This window comes from Convolutriloba macropyga, chromosome 12 (assembly GCF_964194025.1).
Source record: "Convolutriloba macropyga chromosome 12, txConMacr16.3, whole genome shotgun sequence".
NCBI classification, from domain to species: domain Eukaryota; kingdom Metazoa; phylum Xenacoelomorpha; order Acoela; family Convolutidae; genus Convolutriloba; species Convolutriloba macropyga.
The window spans coordinates 2412893-2436870 of NC_134479.1; the positions used below are offsets into that span (position 1 = coordinate 2412893).

The 23978-nt window shown below is 37.7% G+C and overlaps 3 protein-coding genes across 3 annotated transcripts in view; all 3 read left to right on the forward strand.

Moving 5' to 3' along the window:
• Nucleotides 1-23978, forward strand: part of LOC142351029 (proto-oncogene vav-like) — a 198412-nt gene that overhangs the window by 123702 nt on the left and 50732 nt on the right. The window contains exons 2-5 of the mRNA XM_075403089.1: nucleotides 6173-6356; nucleotides 12642-12771; nucleotides 20668-20867; nucleotides 21249-21453. Of these exons, the coding sequence (XP_075259204.1) occupies nucleotides 6202-6356; nucleotides 12642-12771; nucleotides 20668-20867; nucleotides 21249-21453 (690 nt within the window). The 5' untranslated portion in view covers nucleotides 6173-6201. The remainder of the gene's footprint in view (nucleotides 1-6172; nucleotides 6357-12641; nucleotides 12772-20667; nucleotides 20868-21248; nucleotides 21454-23978) is intronic.
• On the forward strand, nucleotides 34-1206 carry LOC142350943 (uncharacterized). Its single transcript, XM_075402968.1, has one exon. The coding sequence runs from the start codon at nucleotides 34-36 to the stop codon at nucleotides 1204-1206; it is 1173 nt and encodes a 390-aa protein (XP_075259083.1).
• Nucleotides 1359-2403, forward strand: LOC142350945 (uncharacterized). Its single transcript, XM_075402969.1, has 2 exons — nucleotides 1359-1853; nucleotides 2056-2403. The coding sequence occupies exons 1-2, from the start codon at nucleotides 1359-1361 to the stop codon at nucleotides 2401-2403; spliced, it is 843 nt and encodes a 280-aa protein (XP_075259084.1).

Sequence of the window (23978 nt, forward strand, 5' to 3'; positions counted from 1 at the left end):
ACACCAGGAAGAAATCCCCAACGCTATCTTGATATGAAAAACTTCATGGAAGAAAGAAAACGCGCCCTTGAAGCAGGCGCACAGCAGTCAGCAACAGTCATTGACAAGAAGCCCACAAGCAGCCCACAGCTTCGAAGTTTTCATTCACATATAGCCAAATCAGCGACTACAACGTGTGAATGTTGCGACGAAAACCACAAAATTTATCAATGCCAAAGCTTCAAAGCACTTTCAGTACAGGACCGAGCTCAGTTGATCAAGACAAAAGGACTTTGCTTCAACTGCCTACGCCCTAGACATCGAGGTGAACATTGCAATAGTTCAACTTGTAAGAAATTCAAACGAAAGCACAACAGTCTTTTACATTTGGAAGCCAATAACAACTCGAGGACAGCTTCAACAGCGCCAACAGTTACAACTAGCAGCACGTCACCACAAGAAGCAAGCAATCAAGCAGGAAAAACAGTCAACAAAAACAAAGAAAAATTTACAGCCGCAGCACAGTCGCAGAATGAAGAAGAAGAAGAAGAAGAAGTATTTCTTCCCACCGCAATCGTTTTAGTTGACAACAACGGAAAAACAACCGATATTAGAGCAATTTTAGCCTCAGGATTCCATAGCAACCTCATCACGGAAGATGCAGTACAACGCCTTGGATTGAAAAAAGAAAAAGCCGACGGCCGAGTTTTTGGACTCGGAGTTCAAGAAGTCAACAAAAGCAAAAGATCAGTAAACTTGATTCTGAAAACGAAGGACGAAGACTTCATCAACATCAGAGCAACCATCTTAGCCAAATTGACCGGCAATCTGCCTTCACATCACGTGAATGTCAGCGGTTGGACAAGACTTCAGGACCTCAGTCTTGCGGACCCAAACTTCAAGCAGCCATCCACCTTTGACTTGATAATTGGAGCAGGACACAATGAAGAACTGATGATTGGAGACAACAGAATAAAGGAGCCTCAAAAGCCAATTACCTACCGTCTATCTTGTTTTGGTGGGCTCGTGATCGGACGTGAGAGCCCACTTGAAAAGAAGAGTACTCAACTTCAGTCTTTTTTCATTTGTTCAGAACCAGACAATTTACAGCAATTCTGGGAAATTGAAGAAATTCCGACAACAACACAAGGGACATCAGAAGAACAGAAATCCGACGATCACTTCAAAAGTACCACCCGACGCAACTCAGAGGAAGGTTTGTTGTGAAACTCCCTTTCAAAGAAGACTCCAAAACCCTGGGTGACTCGTATCATCAAGCGAAAAGAAGACTACGGAGCCTCATCTTCCGACAAGAGAAACAACCTGATGTATACAACAGATATAGTCAGTTCATTCAGGAATTCATTCAACTTGGACACATGGAAGAAGTTCCCAGAAATAAAATTCAAATGCCTGCCACAAATTGTTTCTACTTGCCACATCCTTGTGTCATCAAGGACGCCAGCAGAACAACTGAACTCAGAGTCGTTTTTAATGCTTCAGCTGAGTCAGCTAGTGGAGTATCTTTAAACGACCCTTTCTTGGTTGGACCTCAACTTCAAAAGGATCTGTTTGGAATGCTGATTCGTTTTCGGTTCCGTCAAGTAGCACTATCTGCCGACATTGTCAAGATGTACCGACAAGTTCAGCTTGACGATGAAGACATGGATTTTACAGGGTTTTTGTGGAAAAATCCAAATGACACAGAGGTGAAAACATACAGAATGACAAGAGTAACCTATGGAATAGCATCATCTTCCCACCACTCAATTAGAACTCTCAAAGCCTTAGCAGACAGTTGCACCAACAGCAACCTCCGCCTTGCAATCAATAACGACATGTATTTGGGCGATTTGCTAACAGGAGCCTCAGATGTTGAGCACGCAACTCAATTACAGGACAAAATCATCTCAACACTGAAAACAGTTTTTTTTGATATACAAAAATGGACATCAACTGTTTCGTCACTTGTTGAGCGATTGCGTTCCAGTTTTCGCGAAACTTCAGAAGAAATGATAATCAACAGCAACGACTACGCAGTCAAAACCCTTGGAATAAAGTGGAGCCCTTTTCCAGATCGTTTCACCTGCACAGTTGCCTGGACAAGGATTTTCCCACTACAAAGAGGAAGTCACAGAGTTGTTTGACCCACTCGGATGGTTGTCACCAACAACAAATCAGTTGAAATCCTTCTTGCAAATACTTTGGATGGACAAGTTGACCTGGGACGAAACCCTATCGTTAATCATCCTAGCACAATACGAAAGATTTCGGCTTCAACTCAAAGAACTGGAGAAGATCAAACTTGAGCGACGAGTTTTTGCAGCACCTTTTTCGTCATCTTTGGAGCTTCATGTGTTTTGTGACGCCTCAACCACAGCCTATGCCGCAGTTGTCTACGTGCAAGTGCAAATGGACGATTGAGTGCACACACAAATGCTGACAGCCAAAACACGCGTTGCCCCAATCAAAACTTTATGTGTCCCACGTTTAGAACTCTGTGCAGCACTTCTTGGAGCACAATTGTCTCGAGCAGTGAAAGAAGCCATCAATGGCAGCCGTTTTCCCAACCCCAAAGTCTTTGCTTGGACCGATTCACAAGTGACTCTCGCCTGGATTATAGACATCCCCAGGAAATGGAAGACTTTCGTTGCAAAACGAGTTGCCAAGATTAAGAGCATCATTCCTTAAGAGAATTGGAATTTTGTACCAACAGAAGACAATCCAGCTGACTGCGCATCACGAGGAATTTCAACCGACAATCTTCTTAATCACCAATTTTGGTGGAAAGGACCCAATTGGTTGCGTCAAGACGAGCAGTTTTGGCCTTCATGGGATGTTACACCTCTCTGTAACGCCTCAAATGACGCTTTAGCCGAAGTAAACTCATCAGCCCAACTATTTCTAGTAATGCAGCATCAGAAGCAAGACAACAGAAAATTAGATCTTATCAGCAGAGAGGCTTCAATGTATCGACTTGTAAGAGTGTTCACTTACGTCAAACTATTCACTCAACGACTACAAGCAAGAAAAAAGAGAAGGTCAAGCAACAATCACAGTCAGTCGCTACCTGCAATTGATCATTCATGTACGTATCAAAAACCAAAACCAAAAGCATTTTCCAACAAAGAGCCGAACGGGAATCTTCAACCAAAATCTTCTGACAACGACCAAGATCATCAGCATCTAGAACACACGATTAAATCTCGAGACCGATCTTTAAACAATTTCACAGAAAAATTGTTTGTAACCAACCAGCAGGAAAACCCATGCGAAGATTCGGGTTTCTCCAGCAACAATCAAGACGCACCTCATCTGCAGAATATCTGCTGTCGAAACGATTCCCAACAACCACAGTCCCTTCTTCAGAGCAGCCATAAAGACCAATCCCTACAGCCAAACAATCATCACCGCAGTCAAAAAGCAGAAAATTTGTGCGCGCAGCACCCTCCTATCAAGCACACAAAAACAAGAGCAATCTACGCAATGTTTGAATCGACTTCAGCAAACAACCACTGAAATCCAGTCAACACCGACAGACTTGGTTCCACCATCCAGCAATTTTCTTTCAACACCAGACGATCATCATGAATTGTGCAGCTTTCTTAACCCAAATGAACAACATATGCACTTCAAAAAACAACGTCTTAATGAAAGGCAACAAATACAATACGAATCAATGGAGGACAAATCACAGAACTAATCTTTTTATGATCTACAGACGGATTTATCAGCAAGTCTTTCATTGCCAACAAGCATTATATCAACAGATAAGAAGAAGAAACTACACATCACAGCAAAAAGACAAATTGGTGTTTGTCATCAATTTTCCCCATCAAATCTCCGCTCAGCGAGAATAGCGCTTTACAGCATCATGCAACAGCTCTTTCTGTCGGAATTCAGGTATATAAAAGGATCAACAACACCAGAAGACTCAACTTCAAACCTACCAGTTGAGTCATCCAAGCGTATCAAGAAAAACGGTCATCTACTCAGCCTCTCCCCATTCTTCGACGAAGACAACAACGTCATCCGCGTTGGTGGTCGTCTTGCAAATTCCCCGTATAGCGTGGACAAAAAGTTCCCCATAATAATTCCAAAAACATCTCCACTAGCCGAGTTACTCATCCGAGAAAGTCTTTTGAGAAACCTTCACAGTTGATCCCAGATGATCCTTTTTGCCCTCCGACAAACAGTTTGGATTCCTAGAGGAATTGCCAGTGTTAAGAAAGTTGTTCACAACTGTAAGCCCTGCATACGATTAGACGCCCGCATACGCCAGCCATTAATGGGAGATCTGCCAGCAGAACGAATAGTTGAATCTTTTGCCTTCAAATTCACTTGGATGAGGTATTGCGTTTTACACCGAAGATTCTTCACAAAAACTGCAAAAATCATACGCAGCTATATTCATCTGTTTCACCACAAAGGCGTTACACTTAGAGCCAGTGGAAAATCTAATCAAAGAAGATTGCCTCGATACCCTCAAGAGATTCACTGGAAGACGCAGTACTCCGCAAGCAATTTACAATGACAATTTAGCAACGATCATTGGAGCCCGAGGGGAACTCGAATTCAGACGACTTCTTCGAGATGAAGAGTTCAAGGACCTCATTAACAATTTTGCGAGCCAAAACCACATCGATTGGTTTATAAAACCACCCAGGACGCCACATTTTGGAGGACTGTGGGAAGCAGCTGTTAAATCTATGAAGCGCCATCTTAACAGAACGGTTGGATCGACTAAGTTATCAACCAGTGCTTTCATAACTCTCCTGACACAAATTGAGGCCATCCTCAATTCTCGTCCTCTAACAGCACCGACATCAATGATCCACTAGCTTTATCGCCTGGTCATTTCAACATCGGAAGACCCATCACAGCTATACCCGAGCCATCTTCACCAAAGATCAACACCTTATCGCGACATTGGAGGAATATAGACAAAATGATTCGTCAGTTCTGGAAGAAATGGAGTGTCGAATACTTATCTTCATTGCAGCAGCGGAACAAATGGAGGACAGAAAACGTACAACCAGCAGTGGACGATATTGTGATCATCAAAGAAGACAACACTCCCCCAATGTGTTGGCCGCTTGCTCGTATAATACAGACATTTAACGGTAATGACAACATTATTCGTGTTGTTCAAGTGAAAACACAAACTGGAGTTTACATCAGACCAGTCAGTCGCCTCATTCCCCTTCATCGAGGAGAACCAGAAGATCGTGGAGCAGAATCATAAAGGACTAAACTTTGAGAAACACCCGAAGATTCTCAATTGGTTTGATCAAACCTTCGACAATATTTACAGAATCATTTTTGTATGAAATTGATAACATTTCTGACTATTTTCACAAAAACCAAGTTGTCAGTTTCAACAAAATCATCTTCTTTGTACCCTCAACTGTACTCGCAAGGTAATAACAAAGGATGTCACAATCGAACGAGTTCAAGGAGGCCGGGAAATGTTCAAGGTCAAAAGAACTTTCAAGGTCTCAACAAAATTGTAACCAAGAATTACCACGTGCCCTAACAAAGTCTCAAGAATTGTAACTTTCAAAACGACAAGTTTGTTTCCGTTTGGATTCAAAAAGCTATACATAAGCGAAAAAAGCGTTGAAGCAGAGCTTCCTTAGTAATCGAATATATTGGATTGAACTTGTATTCACGCACTGTTGATGTCTTCTTCATACTTCAGAGCAATTTATCCCCAGCGCTATAAATTTCTTGAAACTGGGAGCAATCAAGAACTTTAGCCAGCTTTGTTTGATACGATTGCCTCTTCATCTCAGAAAATCCCATGCCTTTATCAAAAGGTGCAGCCACGATGTCGTTATCTTTTAAAATTTTTGACACCTTCACAACACCTCTGTCGGCGGGTGTTCCGTTTACGTTTTTAGCGTACCATTTTGCAGAGGCTTCACCATCACAGTTTTTCACCATTTTTGACTATCTATACAGGATTCGTAGAATCCAGATTCAACCAACATTGGACTGCGGGAAAATTTAAAACGTGATTTTGAGGGGGAAATGACCGCCCGACGAAAGAGCTGATACAGAGGCGGATGCCTAAAGATGAAAAATCTTGAACCTCAGAGACTCAAATTTAAGCTATTATGTTTAGAGGTCAAGTGTTTGCGAGATTGCGTGGAAGAGATTTGATCAAACTACCAGGAATCTGTTTTATTTAAGATTGCCATGATTTTTTGACGAGAACTGATGGATGAGCACGATAATGTTTATGATGCTGCTGATGAGTATCCGAGTCAGTACATTTCCATGGAAGGCAAACTTGAGTCATGGCAGGTTTTTCTCAAATGGATCCAACAGCTCTTGACAAGGCTTTTAAAAAGCTTCCAGTCATCAGATATGAGGTTTGTTCACTCGTGACTCTAACAAATGAGCGTGTCGTAAAGTTACAAATGTCGGTACCTGAACTAAGTGTTTATAACGTTTATTGATTTTTGGGCCTTATTTTCTTCGTAAGTTTATTTTCTTGATTGCCTACCTTTTTAAGGGCTCCTTAGCTAATTGCTAGTAACTCTGGGGCAGAAAATTGTGAAATCGATCATTCCAATTAATCATTTTAATTATTTCAATAGTAGATTAATGCTCGCAATAATTTGGAGCAGGGTGTGACAATGAGGAACATAGAAATAATCAAAGCCAAATCGGGCAATCAACTTTGCTTAAACTGTCGTACAGTCCTAGCTGTAACACGGCAATTCATTAGTGGCGAGCTCATACCATCTATAGTAAATCACTCAATGATTTTCCTAATTATAATGCATATTCAAGTCCTCCCAAATTCAAAAGCGAGGTCAGAACAGTCTATTTGATTTAGCTACTTAGCTAAGAAGAAGTTTAAGTACAACTCATACCCATATGAGCGGACCGTGTTTAAGAGATGAAATTTAAGCCCCGTTAGAGACTTACTAAGCTTGGTGAAACAAAGTTTAGTGAAATTGATTATTATTATTATTAATAGCCGCCCTCATCTTCTCAGCCGGCTGGCTATTATAGCGCTCCTATTTTTTACAATTCAAAGAATTTGAATTGTATTGGGGCGCTGTCTTTTTTTTAAGATCTGTTCACACATTTTCATGATTTTTGAAGTCAAATTGGAGTAGTGATTTTGGTCACGCCGAAACAGGAAATGGAGCGAAAAAGCGAGTGGTTTTGCGGCGTGAAATTTTTTCGCTCTAATTTTAAAGTAGAGTGAGAATATGGTGTTTGAACAAAAATTCGCTTTATCGGTAGTGATTTTTTGTTCACATGCGGCAATTTCACTTTGATTTTTACTGTTTTTTCGATTTTTTGGATAGGATTTTTTTCTAAATGATTTTTCCAATCCATTCATAGTCCGTTCTAGGTCTAGTTTTCTGTTTAGTCAATTAAAATTCTTTGAATTGTACGTCAGGACTTGTCCTGCCATGGTTTTTTTACTTCGTCGAACAAAAAAATGTTTCGCTTTACCTCATTTTGCCGCTTTCAACATTTTGCGTAAAATCTTTTTGACTTCTCTAGGCTAGTTTCTCTCTTCTCTCATTATGCTAGAAGTGAATTTGAACATCAGTTGCTCAGCAAAGCAATTCAAAATGAATGAGTCAGTATAAAAAATTGAAGTCAGAAATAGAAACGGGAGAAACCCATAAAGCCCAATTTTAGATGCCCGCTATTTGAACGTCGTTCCTATAAGTCTTAGTTACCATCTCTAATGCTTATTGGTATTGATAGTAGCCCTTGTAGCCTCTCTCTAAGAAACAGAAATACGTTATGTTCAACTCCGAAATGCCATCAAAATAAATCGGACTTAAAAAATGTTTTTGTACAAAAATCTTTTTTTTTTTTCAATATCTTCTGTTCTTTCAATCCCAATCTTGCTTATTGGAATCAACGGCGGCTATTTTCCGGCAATCTGCCGGGTATGTTTAATGTACAACAAAATTAACCGAAAATTGTCCACTTCCAGTCCGTTAAGGCGGTCTTAACCTTTCGGATTGTGAATCTGTATATGTAAGATCGTCAAAGCTTGCGGCACCTAACGAAGGGATCGCTCAAGTAGATTTTGAACAAGATCGAATGATCGTTAATATAAAGCGTGATTAACAAAACATTTTACAGAGAAGAAGGGGAGAGAAAACCGGAGACGCAAGCAATTGATTTTGCGATTGAAAAGGGCTAATAATGCTGGCTAAATTGTCTGCCCCTAAAGCAAACGTTAATTAAAAAACCCCTCCCCTAAAAGAGAAATTGGTCAACTGTTGGGTACCAAGTCAGCTTCTGTCGATATTGACGGTTAAATAGATGAAGAAGAAAGAAGAAGACTTTAAATTGTTTTGAAATCCATCAAACAAACTCAATAATGTACAGAAAGATCTTGAAAAATATTTAGATATTAAAAATTGTAAACACTCGGTAGGGGAAGAATTTCAAGGTTGTTCCCTATTTTTTGAGAGGTAATACATGTCTGTGGCGTAGTTTTTCGTCTGCGTAACTCTGTCTGCCACTCTTGTTGACCATATCGTATAGAATATGAGGAAAATTTTGCGATTTGCTTAGCAACTCATTACCTGTTTTTCGAATAATGTCTCGACTGTTTCGAATTCGTCAATGGTACCCAGTCTGACTGCTAGTTTTTGTATATTGTCGATGGTAACAAGGTATTGCTCATTAGCACTAGCCCAAGTGGTAATGGCATATTCAATATGTGTTTTCAGTAGTGTATTGTAAATATATGAGAGATCTGTTTTAACCATTCCAAAACTCCTAAGGCGGTTGATGAAGATATTCGATGTCATTTTCTTCGTTACTGACTTCACATGTTCAATAAAACTCAATTTTTTGTCAAGAGTCACTCCCATAGAACAAGGATTAAGTTCAATAAAACGGCACGGGTTGCGCTGATTAAATATAAGTTATTCAATAAAAAACCATAGAGTATGCTGAACTATGTGAAAACTTAAAAGCGCAATGATTGTAAGCCGTTCTTTATTGTAATGCGTATCTTAAGTGAATTAAAACATCACGCTGATAGGATGGCCTCGCATGAGTTATCCACTAGAGATTGGGTTTTCGCAGATTGGGTAGAGACGAGGATTTCGCATTCCCGGAGACATCAGATCATGGTATCCATTTTGGATACATAGTGAATGATCCAAAATCCAAATTGACTGTAAAGGAGCACGCGAAAACCAGAGCTCGTGAAATTTTCAGAGGAACTGATTTTGATATTGTAGGCGTCTGCCGTCTTTTGGGATCAGTCCTCGGTAGTCAAGATTCGCATGACTCCTTCTTAGCAATTACATGCGGAAGTTTTTAAATTATTTCAGAAACTTGGAGAAATTGCAAAAACATTTCCCCAAAACGCATACTCATGTTTCACTAGAGGTGTTCAGCAAAAATTGCTTTCCTTGCTCGGAAAATTCCTATCGCTCAGAACGTTCCCTTGGACGCAGAAAAGAATATACAAATATTTTTTGCCATCGTTCTTCGACCATCCCGTCAACTACGACGCACGCCAGTTGTATCTGCTACCGACGCATGAAGGTGGACTCATCATCAGAAAGCCAACTGTCTGCGTTGAATTACTCGCTGCTGTCGAGCCTCTTAGAAATGAAGATCCCAGAAATATTCACCTCAGGATCATAAGGTTACGCAAGACGAACGCAACGCTCGACTTAAGAATATTGAAGCGGGTGAAAAAGATATTCTCCGCACGTAACCCAAAAACAAACGTCACGCTGTTGGCTTGGCGTAAAAGTAGAGGCCTTGCCACTGAAGCGCAACGTTTTTACATATACAAAATGGGAATTCCGTCAACTGTATTAGAGACACGTTTACAAAGATAATGCATGGCGACGCTATGACGTTGAAGTTGAGCCATCACTTCAGTTGCTAGCAAGCTTTTAAAAGTCTACTAGCACTGAAGACAACACTCGATTTTCCATCAAAACAAACGACGTTTGGGGCACCAAATTCAGTGCTTCCCTCGACGCGAAAATTTTTAATCCGTTGGCCAAGTCATGCTCAAAAGAAAGCATATATCACAGCATTTAAAAATCTTAAAATATGAACGAATTTTGGATATTGAAAAAACTAGTTTTATTCCTCTCGTGTTTCCCTGCATCGGAGGCACAGGTCCCTCTGCAGCACGCACTATAAAGCAACTGGTAACAAAAATCTATGAAAGAAAATACGACACATACTCTGACGCAATAACGTCATTCGAACGCAATAAGTTTTGCACTCCTACGCAGCGCAATTATCTGACTCAGAGGCTGCGGTAGTGCTAAACTAATAACTGAGGTTGACAATACGCGAGCTATGCGGGAGGAAAAGCTATATTAATTAGTGTAGTTTTATTCAAACATTCGAACGCAGCTCCTAGAGACTACCATTTTGATATAAGTTTAAAAACAATGTTGCGGTAAATTTTAATACGCTAATGTATTGTTCCATAGTTGGGCTCATGGTTCTCTCCATTGGGTGGATCATACGCCCTTTTGTCTTTTAAAAAAAATTTATCCAAAATTCAGAGCTATGTTCAACTTAATCTTACGTTTAACATATAGTTCCTAAACGTTCGTTATATTAATAAAAATAAGTATTTTTTGATAAAATAGTTTTTTTTGGTTCAAGTAATCGATTATTCTTGCTTCCGGCAGACATGTTGAAGCTTGATGAGCATGAGCTGAAAACTTACAGACGTTCGTATATAGTTAATTGCTGAGTTTTGAGGCTTTTTTGAGTTTTGAGACATGCGAAGATGATAGCGCGGCACTTTATGTGCATGCAAATATTAGTGTGTGTGTGTGTGTGTGGTGTGTGTGTGTGTGTGTGTGTGTGTGTGTGATGTTTTTGTTTGCGTGCGTGTGTGCGCGCCAGTGTTTTTGTTTGTGTGCGTGCTTGTCTATGCGTGCATGTGCTTTTGTGTGTGTGTGTGTAAATGTGTCTGTATGTGCGTACTTGTGTGTTTGTGTATGTATGTGTGTGTGTGTGCGCACGTTTGTTTTTGTGTGTCTGTGCACGCGAGTGTGAAGTTTTGTTTCTCTGCGTGTGTGCGCGTTTGATTTGTATTTTTCTCTGCGTTTTTTGTGTGTACCTGCGTGTGTGTAATTGTGCCTGTGCGTGTGTATTTGTGTGTGAGCGTTTGTGTGCGGTTATGCTTGTGTTTGTGTGTGTGTGTGTGTGTGTGTGTGTGTGTGTTCACCTCAGTGTGTGTAGTCGTGTGTCACAGTGTGCGCGTGTCTGGGGGTGAGTGTTGAGTGTGTGTATGTTAGTGTGCGTTCTTGTGCGAGTGTTAGTGTGCTTGTGTTTGTTCGCGTATGTGTTTGCGTGTGTATGTTTATTTGTGTGTGTGTCCGTGCGTTCGTGGTTTGTGTGTGATTGTGTTTGTGTGCGTGCTTGTGTGCTTTTGTGCAGGCGTCTTTGTGTTTGTGCGTGTGTGTATGTTTATATATATATATATATATATATATATATATATATATATATATACATATATATATATATATATATATATATATATATATATATATGTGTGTGTGTGTGTGTGCGTGTGTGTGCGTGTGTGTGCGTGAGCGAGTGTTTGTGTCCGCTCGCGTGTGTGTGATATAATGTTTGTGCTTGTGCGTGCGCGTGTGTTTTTGTGTTCACCTCCGTGTGTGTAGGGTACATGTGTGTTTGTGTGTGACTGTTTGTCTGTTTGTCATGTGTGCTTGTGTGTGTGTCGCTGCGTGCGTGAGTCTGTGTTTGTGTGCACCTGTGTGCGCGTAGTTGTGAATATGTGGGTGCGCGCGTGTTTTTGCGTGTGTGTATGTGTGACTGTGCGTGTCTGTGTTTGTTTGTATGAATGACAGGGTACATTATCGTAAATGGAATTCATTCAAAGTTATTTTTGAAGTCAGAGTTTGTGTTTATTTATGATGATACCATCTTAATTTTCTGTTTTTCGAAAAAAGATGCCCAGTATACATGTTTTGCAAGATACTTCAACTTATATATCAGTTGATAGCAGAGGCGGCATATTTGAATATATATTTTTGAATTTGAATTGAATATCAATGTTGACGTCTCAAAACCTTTGTTTAGTTCTGGAGCGAAGCAATTGTTAAACGTATGTCTTTCTTGAAAAATTTTTGATTGACCGTTTTTTTACTCTACATTATTTTTCGCTGTCCCTTGGGTGAGTTATTTTTCGTTTGACTTTTAAACGGGTATTTCTTCACTTTTGCGTGCTTTGAATTGCTCTCATTCAGAATGTAAACAGCTAACTTAATTAAGTGCACAGGAATTGATTTCATTTTTAATTGCTCTCAAACAAAGCAATTTTATTAGTCCTGCTGGTCTGTTTTATGCAATTTTTTGCACTACCGACTTACCGTCTCACCATTTGACTTTTCGTGTTCAAAAACGGGGTAAACAGGTAAAGGAGGGAATTAAGTTCTCTAAGAGCTTTACGCCTTGCTAGTCTCTAAGTAAACTATTCACCTAAACTGTTTAATGTAAATAAATTAGTGTGAATGACGGTTCTTAGAGTTTGGCCATCCCCGTTCCCCCTGTCGGTAGAAAGCAATTCGTCCAACTTTTTAGTCGGTTTATGTTGTACTCAATTGCAGTTTCCTGCTCAAGTAATATTCTGCTGTGTTCCATTTCAGTTTGGATCGGGAGAAGATGAGACTGACAAATAGCATGTTGAAACAGTTCACAGATTTACAGAATATATCATCAGTGGAGAGGTTTGCTCAATTTCTCTCCTATGGAAGTCATATCTGCCTTATATTAGAGGTGCGTGTTTTTTCCTCATAGTTGTCAATATAATAATTAATTGCGCTTGAACGACGTTAATAGCAATTATTGTAAACGTGTTTGTCTTTTTTATGCAAATTATTTGCTTGACCATTTTGAGCTTTTTTTCTAGAACATTCTTTGACTTCTCAAGTGACTTTTTCACGCTTTCGTTCTTCAATTTTAAGTGATTTTTATTGCTTTCAGTCCGAAGTAAAGCTTGTTGCTAATATAAATTGGTTGCTACATACCAACAAGAAGGGTCAGATTGTGCAGTGGGCAGTGCATGCGGATACGAATCGGGAGATCAATAGTTGTAATCTCGGCGTGGTAAAATAAATTCCACCAGCCTGTCGTTCGATAGCAACTCTTCCGACATTTGTCGGTTTATTTTTAATTGCCGCCGTCAACCTCTCAACGGCTATTATTTAGCCGCTCTCCTTTTTTACAATTCTTAAGAAATTGAATTGTATTGGGGCGCTGTCTTTCTACGTGTGGAAGAGGAGTCCCTTTAATTCACTTTTGGAGTGAATTTTGAAGCAGGAAATGAAACGCGTGAAAAATTCTGGACTGGTTTGGGTGCTGAATAAAATTGAAGAGAAACGAAGAGCCGTGTGAAATTTTTAACTGTTTTTTAATAGCCGCCCTCATCTTCTCAGCCGGCTATTATTGCGCTCGTTTTTTTTTACTTCGTCAAACTTTTTTTCGCTTTACCATTTTGCCGCTTTTTCGACATTTTGCGTGAAATCTTTTTGACTTCTCTAGGCTAGTTTCTCTCTTCTCTCATTCTGCTAAAAGTGAATTTGAACATCAGTTCCTAAGCAAAGCAATTCAAAATGAACAGAGTCGGTATAAAAAATTGAAGTCAGAAATAGAAACGGGATAAACCCATAAAGCCCAATTTTAGATGCCCGCTATTTGAACGTCGTTCCTATAAGTCTTAGTTACCACCTCTAATGTTTATTGGTGTTGATAGTAGCCCCTGTAGCCTCTCTCTAAGAAACAGAAGTATGTTCAACTACGAAATGCCATCAAAATAAATCGGACTTAAAAAATATTTTTGTACAAAAATCTTTTTTTTCAATATATTCTATTCGTTCAATCATGCTTATTGGAATCAACGGCGGCTATTTTCCGGCAATCTGCCGGGTATGTTTTATTGCTGCGAAGCTATAGTGCTCTTGGTTTTTGTTTTTTTCGTCGTCTGACGCTCTTTTTCGGTTTACATTTGTTCACACAGCAAAGCTCAAAAAGTCGAATTTTCTAAACCACTTCTTCCTCTCAATAACGACCTTTGCGAACGTGATATCATTTCTCACTAGCCAAAATTCATTGCTCATTTGCGTGATTAGATTTTGATCACAAGTGACTTACCTCATTCAATAAAATGACTTTTTCACTTTAAAACTTAAGTTTTATTTGAATTAGTTTAAGTTCGAAGAACTCATATGAGTTCGAGGAACTCACTAATAAAAGTCCCTAATACAAATGCTTCTGCACAATGAATTTTAACAAGCTTTATTGTTTTATTGCTGAATGTTTTCAAAGCTTTTTGAGTGGCGTCGATAATTTTTCCAACTTTTATTTTTATCAGTTTCTATCTCTATAATACTGTACGCAAGTCTATTCTTTTGCAGCTTATCCGGCAATTTGCCGTCTGTTTTTGCTCTCAAACAAAGTTTGTAGCAATTATTTTTGTTCTGTCGGTCTTTTTTATGCGATTTTTCGGTTGACCGATTTTTCATCTGACGCTTTTAACTTTTCGTCCTCAGAAACGGGATAAATAGGTCGGGCAATAAGTGCTCTTAGAGCCCTTCAGCTCTGTTTCAGCTCAAACTGCTTTGGAGACTTATACGTATGGTGTAAAGAGTTTCTTAGAGGTTGAAGACACCCTAACTGTTGACACCCCCGCCCCCTGTTGCCAACCTCCTTCCCCAGGTGGCTACGTTTGAACAATCGATCGCTAAAAACACGCAATTTTTTTCTAAGTTTCATTTTTTGTTCAAGCTTTTTGAAAATTTTCACAATTTTAACATCACGAATTTTAGCATTTTTTTGACACGTGTAAATTTTTTTAACATTTTTTTCATTTTTCACGTCTTTCCAGACGCAGGGGCCAGATAATGTCCTTAAGGTTTTGATAATAAGTTACTGAAAAAAATTTTTTGACATGGAAATGCTTTAAATTGATAAATTCAAGCGATTTTTTTTTTAAAAAATCGATTTTTTTTAATTGTTTTTTTTTAAGTTTTTTTGTAAATTTTTGTCGGTTTTTAGGTTTCTCCAGACCCAGGAGTGGGGGAACCTACGCTAGGGTTTGACAATTGATAACTGTATATTTTAAAAATGTATTGGAATGCTTTGACCACCATGCATTTTATCATTTTTTGTTTTTACAAAACTTGCAATTTTTTTTCAGTTTTGTTGACATTGTCATTATTCAGGATTTTCAACCTAACAGAGAATCTCCGTTACGGTTTGATAATATTTAATGGAAAAAGTTTTTTGGCGATGGATGAGTTTGCAACCTTTGTTATCACAATTTTTAGCGGTTTTTTGAATGCAACTTGCAATTTTTTTTCAAGTTTTTTGAAATTTGTTGTCATTTTTTTTAGGTATCTCCAGCCTTAAGAGCCACATAACCTCCTGTAAGGTTTCATTTTAGGTTACTTCTAGATGCAATGGAATATTTTTCAAGATTTTAATATCAGAAGTTTTTTAAAATATTTGCAGTTTTTCAAGATTCAGTCTTTTTGGTATTTTTTTATCATTTTTTCCGGCACCAGGGTCCTAGGGTACTCATTCAAGTTTTCATATGATTAGTGGTTGCAGAGTTAATAGAAAGATTATTAATATTTTAACGACTCAACATTTAGCAATTTTTTGATAATTTTTTTCAAATTTTCGTAAAATTATTATGTTCCAAGTTTGGATCTTTGAGCCAGTGAAACTATTTAAAGCTTGAAATAGGGATACTGCATAGTCTCTTGTTGAGTGTTTTTGTCGTTTGAATTTAACGAGCATTACTGGCCATTGAAGCTTTTCAAGTCTTGCAGATGTGTTACTTGACATAACTCCAGAGGCAAACAATAGTTTTTAAATAGTGGAAGCTTTTCTTTTAAATTCGCAAAACTTTGTAAATTATTAATGTATCAGTTTTTTGTTTGATTAATTTACTAACAAGGCTAGGAAACTAAAAGTTGCAGAGTCGAATCAAGCTAAAGCTAGCCTCAGTAAACCCTGGCTAGATACTGACGAAGCCAACCGCTCGCCGGTCGTTAGAGAGCAATTCGCCTGTCGTTAGATCAAAGGTTTTAAGTTCAAAGGAACTCATATGTGTAATAAAGGTCCCTAATAAAAATGTTTCTGCGCAATGAATTTTAACAAGTTTTTTGATTTATCACTGAATGTTTTCACTGGCGTCGATATTTTCAACTTTTATTTGTATCCGTTTCTATCTCTATTATACGGCACGCAAGTCTATTCTTTCTCAGCTATTCCGGCAATCGGCTGTCTTCTTTTTTTTTCGTTTTCTGAAATCTTAAGCACGTTATTATTATTGTTATTATTGTACGATTTTATTCTTTTTTGCCCAAATGGTTTGCTCTGTATCTTTATTTGCCCTTATAATATAATAGAAAATTTGTTATTTTTTTTCTAGTTTCTTAGTTCATTTTAAAGAAAATTTTTATCTTGATTTTACCTCAAAGTTTTTTCCTCATGAGTAGGCAGGTAGTGGTTTTCATAATGGTTTTTTTTCGAGTCGTCTGAGGGATTCTTACATCTTTTACATATTTTTTTCAAGGTCTCTTCACACATTTTCACAATTTTTGAAGTCAAAATGAAGTGATGATTTTGGTCACGCCGAGACAGGAAGTGGAGTGAAGAAGCAAGTTGTATAGTGGCGTCAAGTTTTTGGCTCTAATTTCAGAGTAGAGTGAGAACAAAGTTTAGTTTTCTTTGCGGTAGTTTGATGTTGATTTTTACTGTTTTTTGATTCTTTGGAACTTTTTTTTTCTAAATGGTTTTTGTTATCCATTCATAGTCCATCCTAGGTCTAATTATTTTGTTTAATCAATGAAGGTTGTGACTTACCACATTCACTGTTTCAACTGAATGGATTGTTAATTCTTTTGCGCATTCAATTACGCAATATGGTGAATACTGTCAAAACCAATAGATAAAAATCAAAAGAGACTGGATAAAATAATAAATCCCGGTCATTAAGTCATTGAGAATTAGGTTATCAAAGTCCATTGGAGTGTTTGCTAGCTGACATTGGTATTAAACTTATTAGCTTTCAGTATAGAAGCTGAATTAAGTATAGTTTTAGAATAGAACTGGAACTGCACACCGAATTAGAACATGTTTTCAAATTTAGGAAAAATTGATTTCTATCTCTTCTTTTTTTCCGTATCAATCCCAATGTGCGTCAACGGTGTCGATTTTTTTGACCATTTGCTGGTTATGTTTTTGGTTGCGTCCAACTGATTAATTAAATTCAAATCAAGTAATGGTCACTGCAGTCGTGCATTTACTAAAAATTAACCGCAAGCGATTTCAATTTAACAAAATTCCAAAAAAGTTTTCAAAACTTCTCGAGGTACTACCATAATAGGCTGTGGCACTGCAAGTACTTATTCTAGATAGACAGGTTCTCAGAAGCGTGGCATTGAACCAATAATATTTCGTGGGTGAGCCCACTTTACCTCGCGCCTATGGCGTCACAAATTTCATCGCACATATTAATAATCCCTGCATTGGTGACTTAGAAGCGGAATTTCTACGAACTGTGAATATATCAAGTTTTATGCTAGCTAATATACATGTGAAATATTGGAATAAATTCAGTTGCTTTAACAAGATTGTTTTACCAATTTTAATCTCCTCGATTAGACTTTTCACTTGATTTTTGCCTGCCATTCTCCACTCATTAATTCTCCCCGCCTGCTTCACTCTCATTAAGTATCTTGAATGACCAATATCATTTGTGCGCGTTAATTGGTGGCATGAACATAACGTCTACTGTTCCGACCCACTTAAGTGGGGGAGAAACTAAATGCTCAACTTTTTTTGTTCAGTCAATTTTCGCCGATCGATATATTCATCGTAATGAGTAGTGAGTAGTATCATTAGAGAGCTTGTCGTTCGTAGAATATCAAACAACAAAGATTTTTTTGAATTTTGTTTTTTCCGAGAAGTTACGGAGATTGAAAATTTTATGAACGTTAGACTCCCGTTGTTTTGTTCACAATTTTATAACTTTTGCTGAAATTTTGACTAGTTTTGTTAAGAAATACGAAAAGCTTGTTTATGATACTCTCATTGGTTTTACGTTTAAAGATAGAAGAGTTGCTGAATTTTCTGAACCAACTCTTTTGGCTAAATTTCTGGCTAAACTTTTTAAAAAATATATCAGCATTTCTTCATGAAAAATTGCACAAAATATGCTTTTCAGCCCACTAGCCCGCTTTGTCCAAATTGACCGTTAAGGCAGTCACAATAACTGCTGACAAAATCCTTCTTTGCGGAAATTCGAGCGGTTTTTACATCCGTTTTCTAAGAAAGTGTTCTGAGTCCAACAATTTGGCTGTCTTTCACTAATTGTGCTATAGTAAATCGATTTTTATTTAAACGTGCTTAATTTTTTTGGTAATAGAATTTTCCTTTGCCAAAATATCTATTAGGAAATTATATGGACGAATTACGTGTTTAAATCAGTCGCGTAGTAATAGCAAGACCACTTATGGTCTCATTGTTGATTTTTACAATAAGAACGATCATAATTGTTTTTTTTTCGTTCTGTCCTTTTTAATATATTCTTTGCATTTTCATGCCAATTGCAGACAAGTCTGGCTTCATTTTGAGGCACAATTATTTCAAATACTTGGGGGTCCCATTTATGTTTGAGTAAAGCACAACAAATATTGTGTTCTCTGAGTAAAGCTCATAGTTTGTCATTCCGACAGTGTTTTCCTAAATGTTTGTTGATTTCTTGCCAGCATTTGTTGTTCTTCTTGTATCCTTATGACCCAGTCTGTGTCTCCAATCAAAATCTACTTCGCTCTATATGGAGTTATTAAGGAAACTATCTAATACTTTCAGTTGATCTTGATATTGATTTTTGATATTGACTTTATTATATTTGATATTAATTTTCTTTGCCAAATTAGCTATTTCGGAACCATTGATTGCTGTAATGCACAATCAGCAACAGCATGAGTAGATCAGGTCCAATTTTGAAATTTTATATTTCGAGAATTGTGTGGATTGTAATGGATAGCTGTCCTTTTCGCATTTTGGGTTTCTTGTCAATTGCACAACACAATTAATTCAAATCACAGCTGAACTTTTGATTGATCGTATTTACGTGTAATGAGGAGAATGAACATACATAGTTTCAGTGAAAAGCTTTTTTTTGCTTCAACAGTCTGAGTTAAACTGTGAGTTGATCCTGCTTCTATTATTTTCTTGTCATCTGACTGAGTCTCACTAATGGCATGACCATCTGAGCAGTAACAGGTGTATCTATACACTCTTCATTAGTTAAAAGCTCATGGTTATGACTTTTGATTCAGAAAATGTTTAAAAAAGTACTGGCTCTTCTTAGCTTGGCCACTTTCTATCTAATTTCTGTCAATTTAAAGCGCAGTCTCGGCAAAGAATGGAGTTGCATCCTCTTGCATGTGAGAGTTTCGCTTTATTGCTATTTTAGCATTTAAATAATTTTTTGGCTTTGATACTAGTTTTCATATTTGCTTTTAATATTATACGTTTTCGAATTTTCGCGGTACTTTTCTGCTGTGTAGTCCGATTATCACTTCAATGAGAATTCACGTAACAAATTGATTGTGTTGGGAGAAATTGCAATTGTTTATATTTTTGGTTTTTAGTGTATGGATTACAATTTTTAAGGCTTCGAATCGATGGAAGAAAGGCTGCTCAGCTGCCTTTTTTCCATCAGTACCTTGGTCAGTAGCATTGTCCCAAATGAAAAACAATGCTTTCAGGTTTTGTTCCAGCCGAATAAGAGTCCATAATGTGATTAACATCGCTTATGGTTGCCGAAGGGTAGTGTATTGCAGTTTCACTAACATCACCTGGTTTAACAAATTTTAAATGCTGTCTGATATGATAAGATGTTTGGTAAATCGTGGTACAAACTTCGGAAATAACTGTCTGTTGTTGGCGTAAACTTGTTTGGTTTATTTGTCTTTGTTGCCATCAATAATTGTTGTCAACAGTTTCTCATTTTGTACTCTAAAGAACAATTTCTGACATTGCTTGGTCATATAGGGATTTGCTGTTGTCTAGAGCTGTTTGAAGTTCTCGATTTTCTTGCTTGTTTTTTTATGTCTTTTTTCTGTTATTTTATCCTGTTGCAGGTTACTAGTATCGAGTGATGATCTTTTGTCCTCTCTTAGTTTTATTTAAAATTTCTTGAAAGAGTATCTGGGTTCCTTTTCGCTATTTCCGCTAAAATAGCCGCTTCCATTTTGTCGCTGGATACACTGGGCTTGGTTATAATACTCATTCGGGAAAAAACGGTGAGAAAAAACAACTCAAAAGTTGAACTGGAAAAGACTTGAAAGGGAAACAATTGTCAGGTTGGAAAATATTGTATTGGCCTCACCAGAGGAAGAATAATAAAAGTCCTAGATATGAGTGCCAATTAGTTGACGCCAGCTATGATGTAAGTTCTGATGAGTGAATATCTTCTGATTAATGCAAAAAACTAATAAGTTGTCTTTAGAAAGAAAAAATTAAAAGGTGTATGCATTTATGAAATTTCCATGCAGCTGACTTCTTCATAAAAGCAAGATTTTGTTATTAAAATTATGTTTCTGAAAATTGAGCTGTCCCAATTGAAAACAGGCAAAAAAATGTTTGTTTTAGCTTGTGAATAGCGAATGGATTGACAGAAACAGAATAAATGTATCTGAACAAGTGAAGAACTCTGATTTGCTGACAGGAGAAAACATAGACTTGTTCCGACACACTTGCCGAACTCATCTGGGAATTTCCAACAAGCTAATCCTCCATACTGAAGACCTGCAGAGACTCATGGAATTCGGCAGATTAATATCCACGTTCAGGTTGAGACTAATACTCTCATTCAATTAGTCAGACTAACTGATGTCTTTTCTGATTTCGAGTCAGTGAAGATTTGAACTTCATAATGTACATGTATCAGTCCAGTCTGATTTCCTTCGTTCAATCGTAAGCTCTGTCTCATAAATATATACTTCTGAGAAGCACCTTTCGGTGGATTATTATCTTTAATTGATATTTTTACACAACTCAATATTTTTGTTAATTCTATTTGCTAATCCCATCTCTTACAAGGCTGCTGCTTTTTACATTGTTAATAGAAAAAGCTCCATTTGTTAGCACAGGCGGGCTTGAAATCAAGTTTTTCATTGGAAAAATGAACATCAATGTTCTTTATTTGCTCATGGTGCAATTGTTACATTCAGTGCCATCTCAGCCAGTGAGAAGTTCCAGTCCAGATTACGCACTCTGGGAATAGGGGAGGAGGAGGTGGGTGTGTTGCAAGTGGGGTCTCAGGAGGGGGGAGGTGGGTACGAGGCCTACTGCTTGGCTGACTACTGTGAACAGAGCGAGTACTTCAGCAATAAAGATCTTCAACAACACTTCATACCCATGGACAGTATTGAGCAGGTACAAATACATCCATACATACACATAATCCCTGGTCTCAACATCCATATGCGTTTTTCTGCTTTCTACCTTTTTCTTTATAAATTGTTTGCTCAGAACAAGGAGAAATGAGGTCCGAGAACATATGTTCTTCAAAAATTTTGACAGCATGTTTTAGGTTAATTATTATCATCTTCTCAGTCCGCTATCAAAGTGGACTTTTTTTACAACTTAAAGTATTTGACTTGTATTGGGGCGCTGACTTTTTTTAAAGATCCGTTCAAACATTTTTCCGATTTTTGAAGAATTGAAGTGATGGTTTTGGTCACGCCGAAACAGGAAGGAATTGCAGCGAAAAAGCTAGTTGTTCTGCGGCTCGAAGTTTATTTACTCGAATTTTGAAGCAGAATCAGAAAACGACGTTTGAACAAAAAGTTCGCTTTCTGGGTTGTTTTTCTTATCACATGCTGCAATTTGACTTTACTTTACTTTATTTTTACTGTTTTTTGTTATGCTATAGGATTTTCTTTCTAAATGGTTTTTCAAATCCATTCATAGTCCATTATAGGTCTAGTTTTTTGTTATGTTGATCTGTTTTTTAATGGTCCAGCTGTTCTGAAATAGGATGTATAAGTCAATGCTGCACGAGAGAAATCTATATATTAATCGCGTGAACACAAGGCGGCATGTTTTAGAGGAATTACTGAGCAGCATGTTTTAACGGTACTACCGAAGAGCATGGCCAAGCTGTTGCTTAATTGGGGTTAATGACCGAAAACGTGTGCTTCAGGGTCATTGACCCATTAATGTTTCTAAAAGGCCATTGACCGAAAAAAGTTACAAAAAGGTCATTGACCGAAAAGTGTTGCCAAATCTATATATTAATCGCGTGAACACATAAGGCGGCATGTTTTAGAGGAATTACTGAGCAGCATGTTTTAACGGTACTACCGAAGAGCATGGCCAAGCGGTTGCTTAATTGGGGTTAATGACCGAAAACGTGTGCTTCAGGGTCATTGACCCATTAATGTTTCTAAAAGGCCATTGACCGAAAAAAGTTACAAAAAGGTCATTGACCGAAAAGTGTTGCCAAAATGTCATTGACCTAAAATGTTGCTGAGACGTCTTGTCATCTATCGAAAAATGCTTTGCGAAACAGCCTGTTGCGGAAATTGTTTTTTGAAAGAAGAAGGCAAGCAATAATGGTGTTTCAAACAAAATCAAGTGTCGAAAAAAATTATTGGCCGATTAGTTGTTCAGAAACAGGTCTGTGATCAAAAACTTCTTCAGAAAACGGTCTGTGACCGAAAAGCTTCTGATACTGACATTGTTTTTCGTAATTCATTGTCCAAAAATTGTTATTGATGAAAAAAGTTGTCTTTGAAAATTTGTGAAGGAAAAGTCACTCACCAAAAAGCCGAGGATTAAAAGATGGATGATGGAAATTTATTTTGTCTAAGTTTCACTGTACGAAATGTTTTTAATACAGAAGAATTGAAAACAAAATTTTTCAAGTTTAAAAGACCCAAAAGGTACCGATGCAAAAACCAAAGTTAGGCGCCAATATATATGACAAAACTGAGGTCTTGAAATAAATACAACTGTTTTGGCGCTCAGTCGATGATGTAGAAACTTTTTGGCGCTCAGTAAAACATCATAGGTATTAAATTTTCCTTCTTTATTTTCTTCGAGGAAAATTTATATGGTGGCATTAGCCAGCCCTTCATTTCTGTGTTTGATGATTTCGTAAAAGCATTCGCAAAGGCTTGCCAACGATTCCTTTTTATCAGCACATTCCTCGTTTTGGGCACATCCATCGTGTTCTCTATGCGTTGTCTCACCCAGGATCTGTTTCTCTTCTCTTTTGAGCTGTTGAATCTCTCCCTCTCTTCAGTTGCTTTATTTTCTTTTTGATGTGCGATATTCTATTTCTGTTCTTCTTAACTGTTTTCTCTGATATTTTCTTTTTGCTCTCTAATTTTTACTTTTTGCGCTTACTCACTATCTCGCTGTTCTTGTGCTTTCTCTCATTTCGGCTTCTTTCTCTTTGCTGTACCATTTTTCTTCATTCTATCGCTTTTTGCGTTCTTTCTTTCGCTCACTTTCTTTTTCCTCCTTTCTCTCTCTCTCTCTCCTCTCTCTCTCTCTCTCTCTCTCTCTCTCTCTCTCGCTCTCTTTCTGTTTCTTTTCTCGGTTGTATACTAACTTCTTCTTTTCTGTTTGTTTGTTTGTATTTGATTCAGGTTTTTGGTTCCTATCGTTTTTCTCACGGTTGGTTCCTGAAGTTCTTATGGTTTCTGTTGCATCGTATTCTTTCCGTTTTCTCTCATCAATTTCCATTTTTTGCTTATCTTTTTCTCGTTAATTCCCTTTTTTGCTTTTCGTTCCCGTTGGCTTTCTCCCAGACTCTTTTTTTTCTGTTTTCCTTCTCTGCTTTCAACTTTTTTTGTTCGATGTCTTTTAGGTTTTTTTTCGTTTTTTTAAATCTATTTGCTCTCCGACTCATCATATATTTCTGCTGCCATCGATTTCTCTCTTTCTGTCCT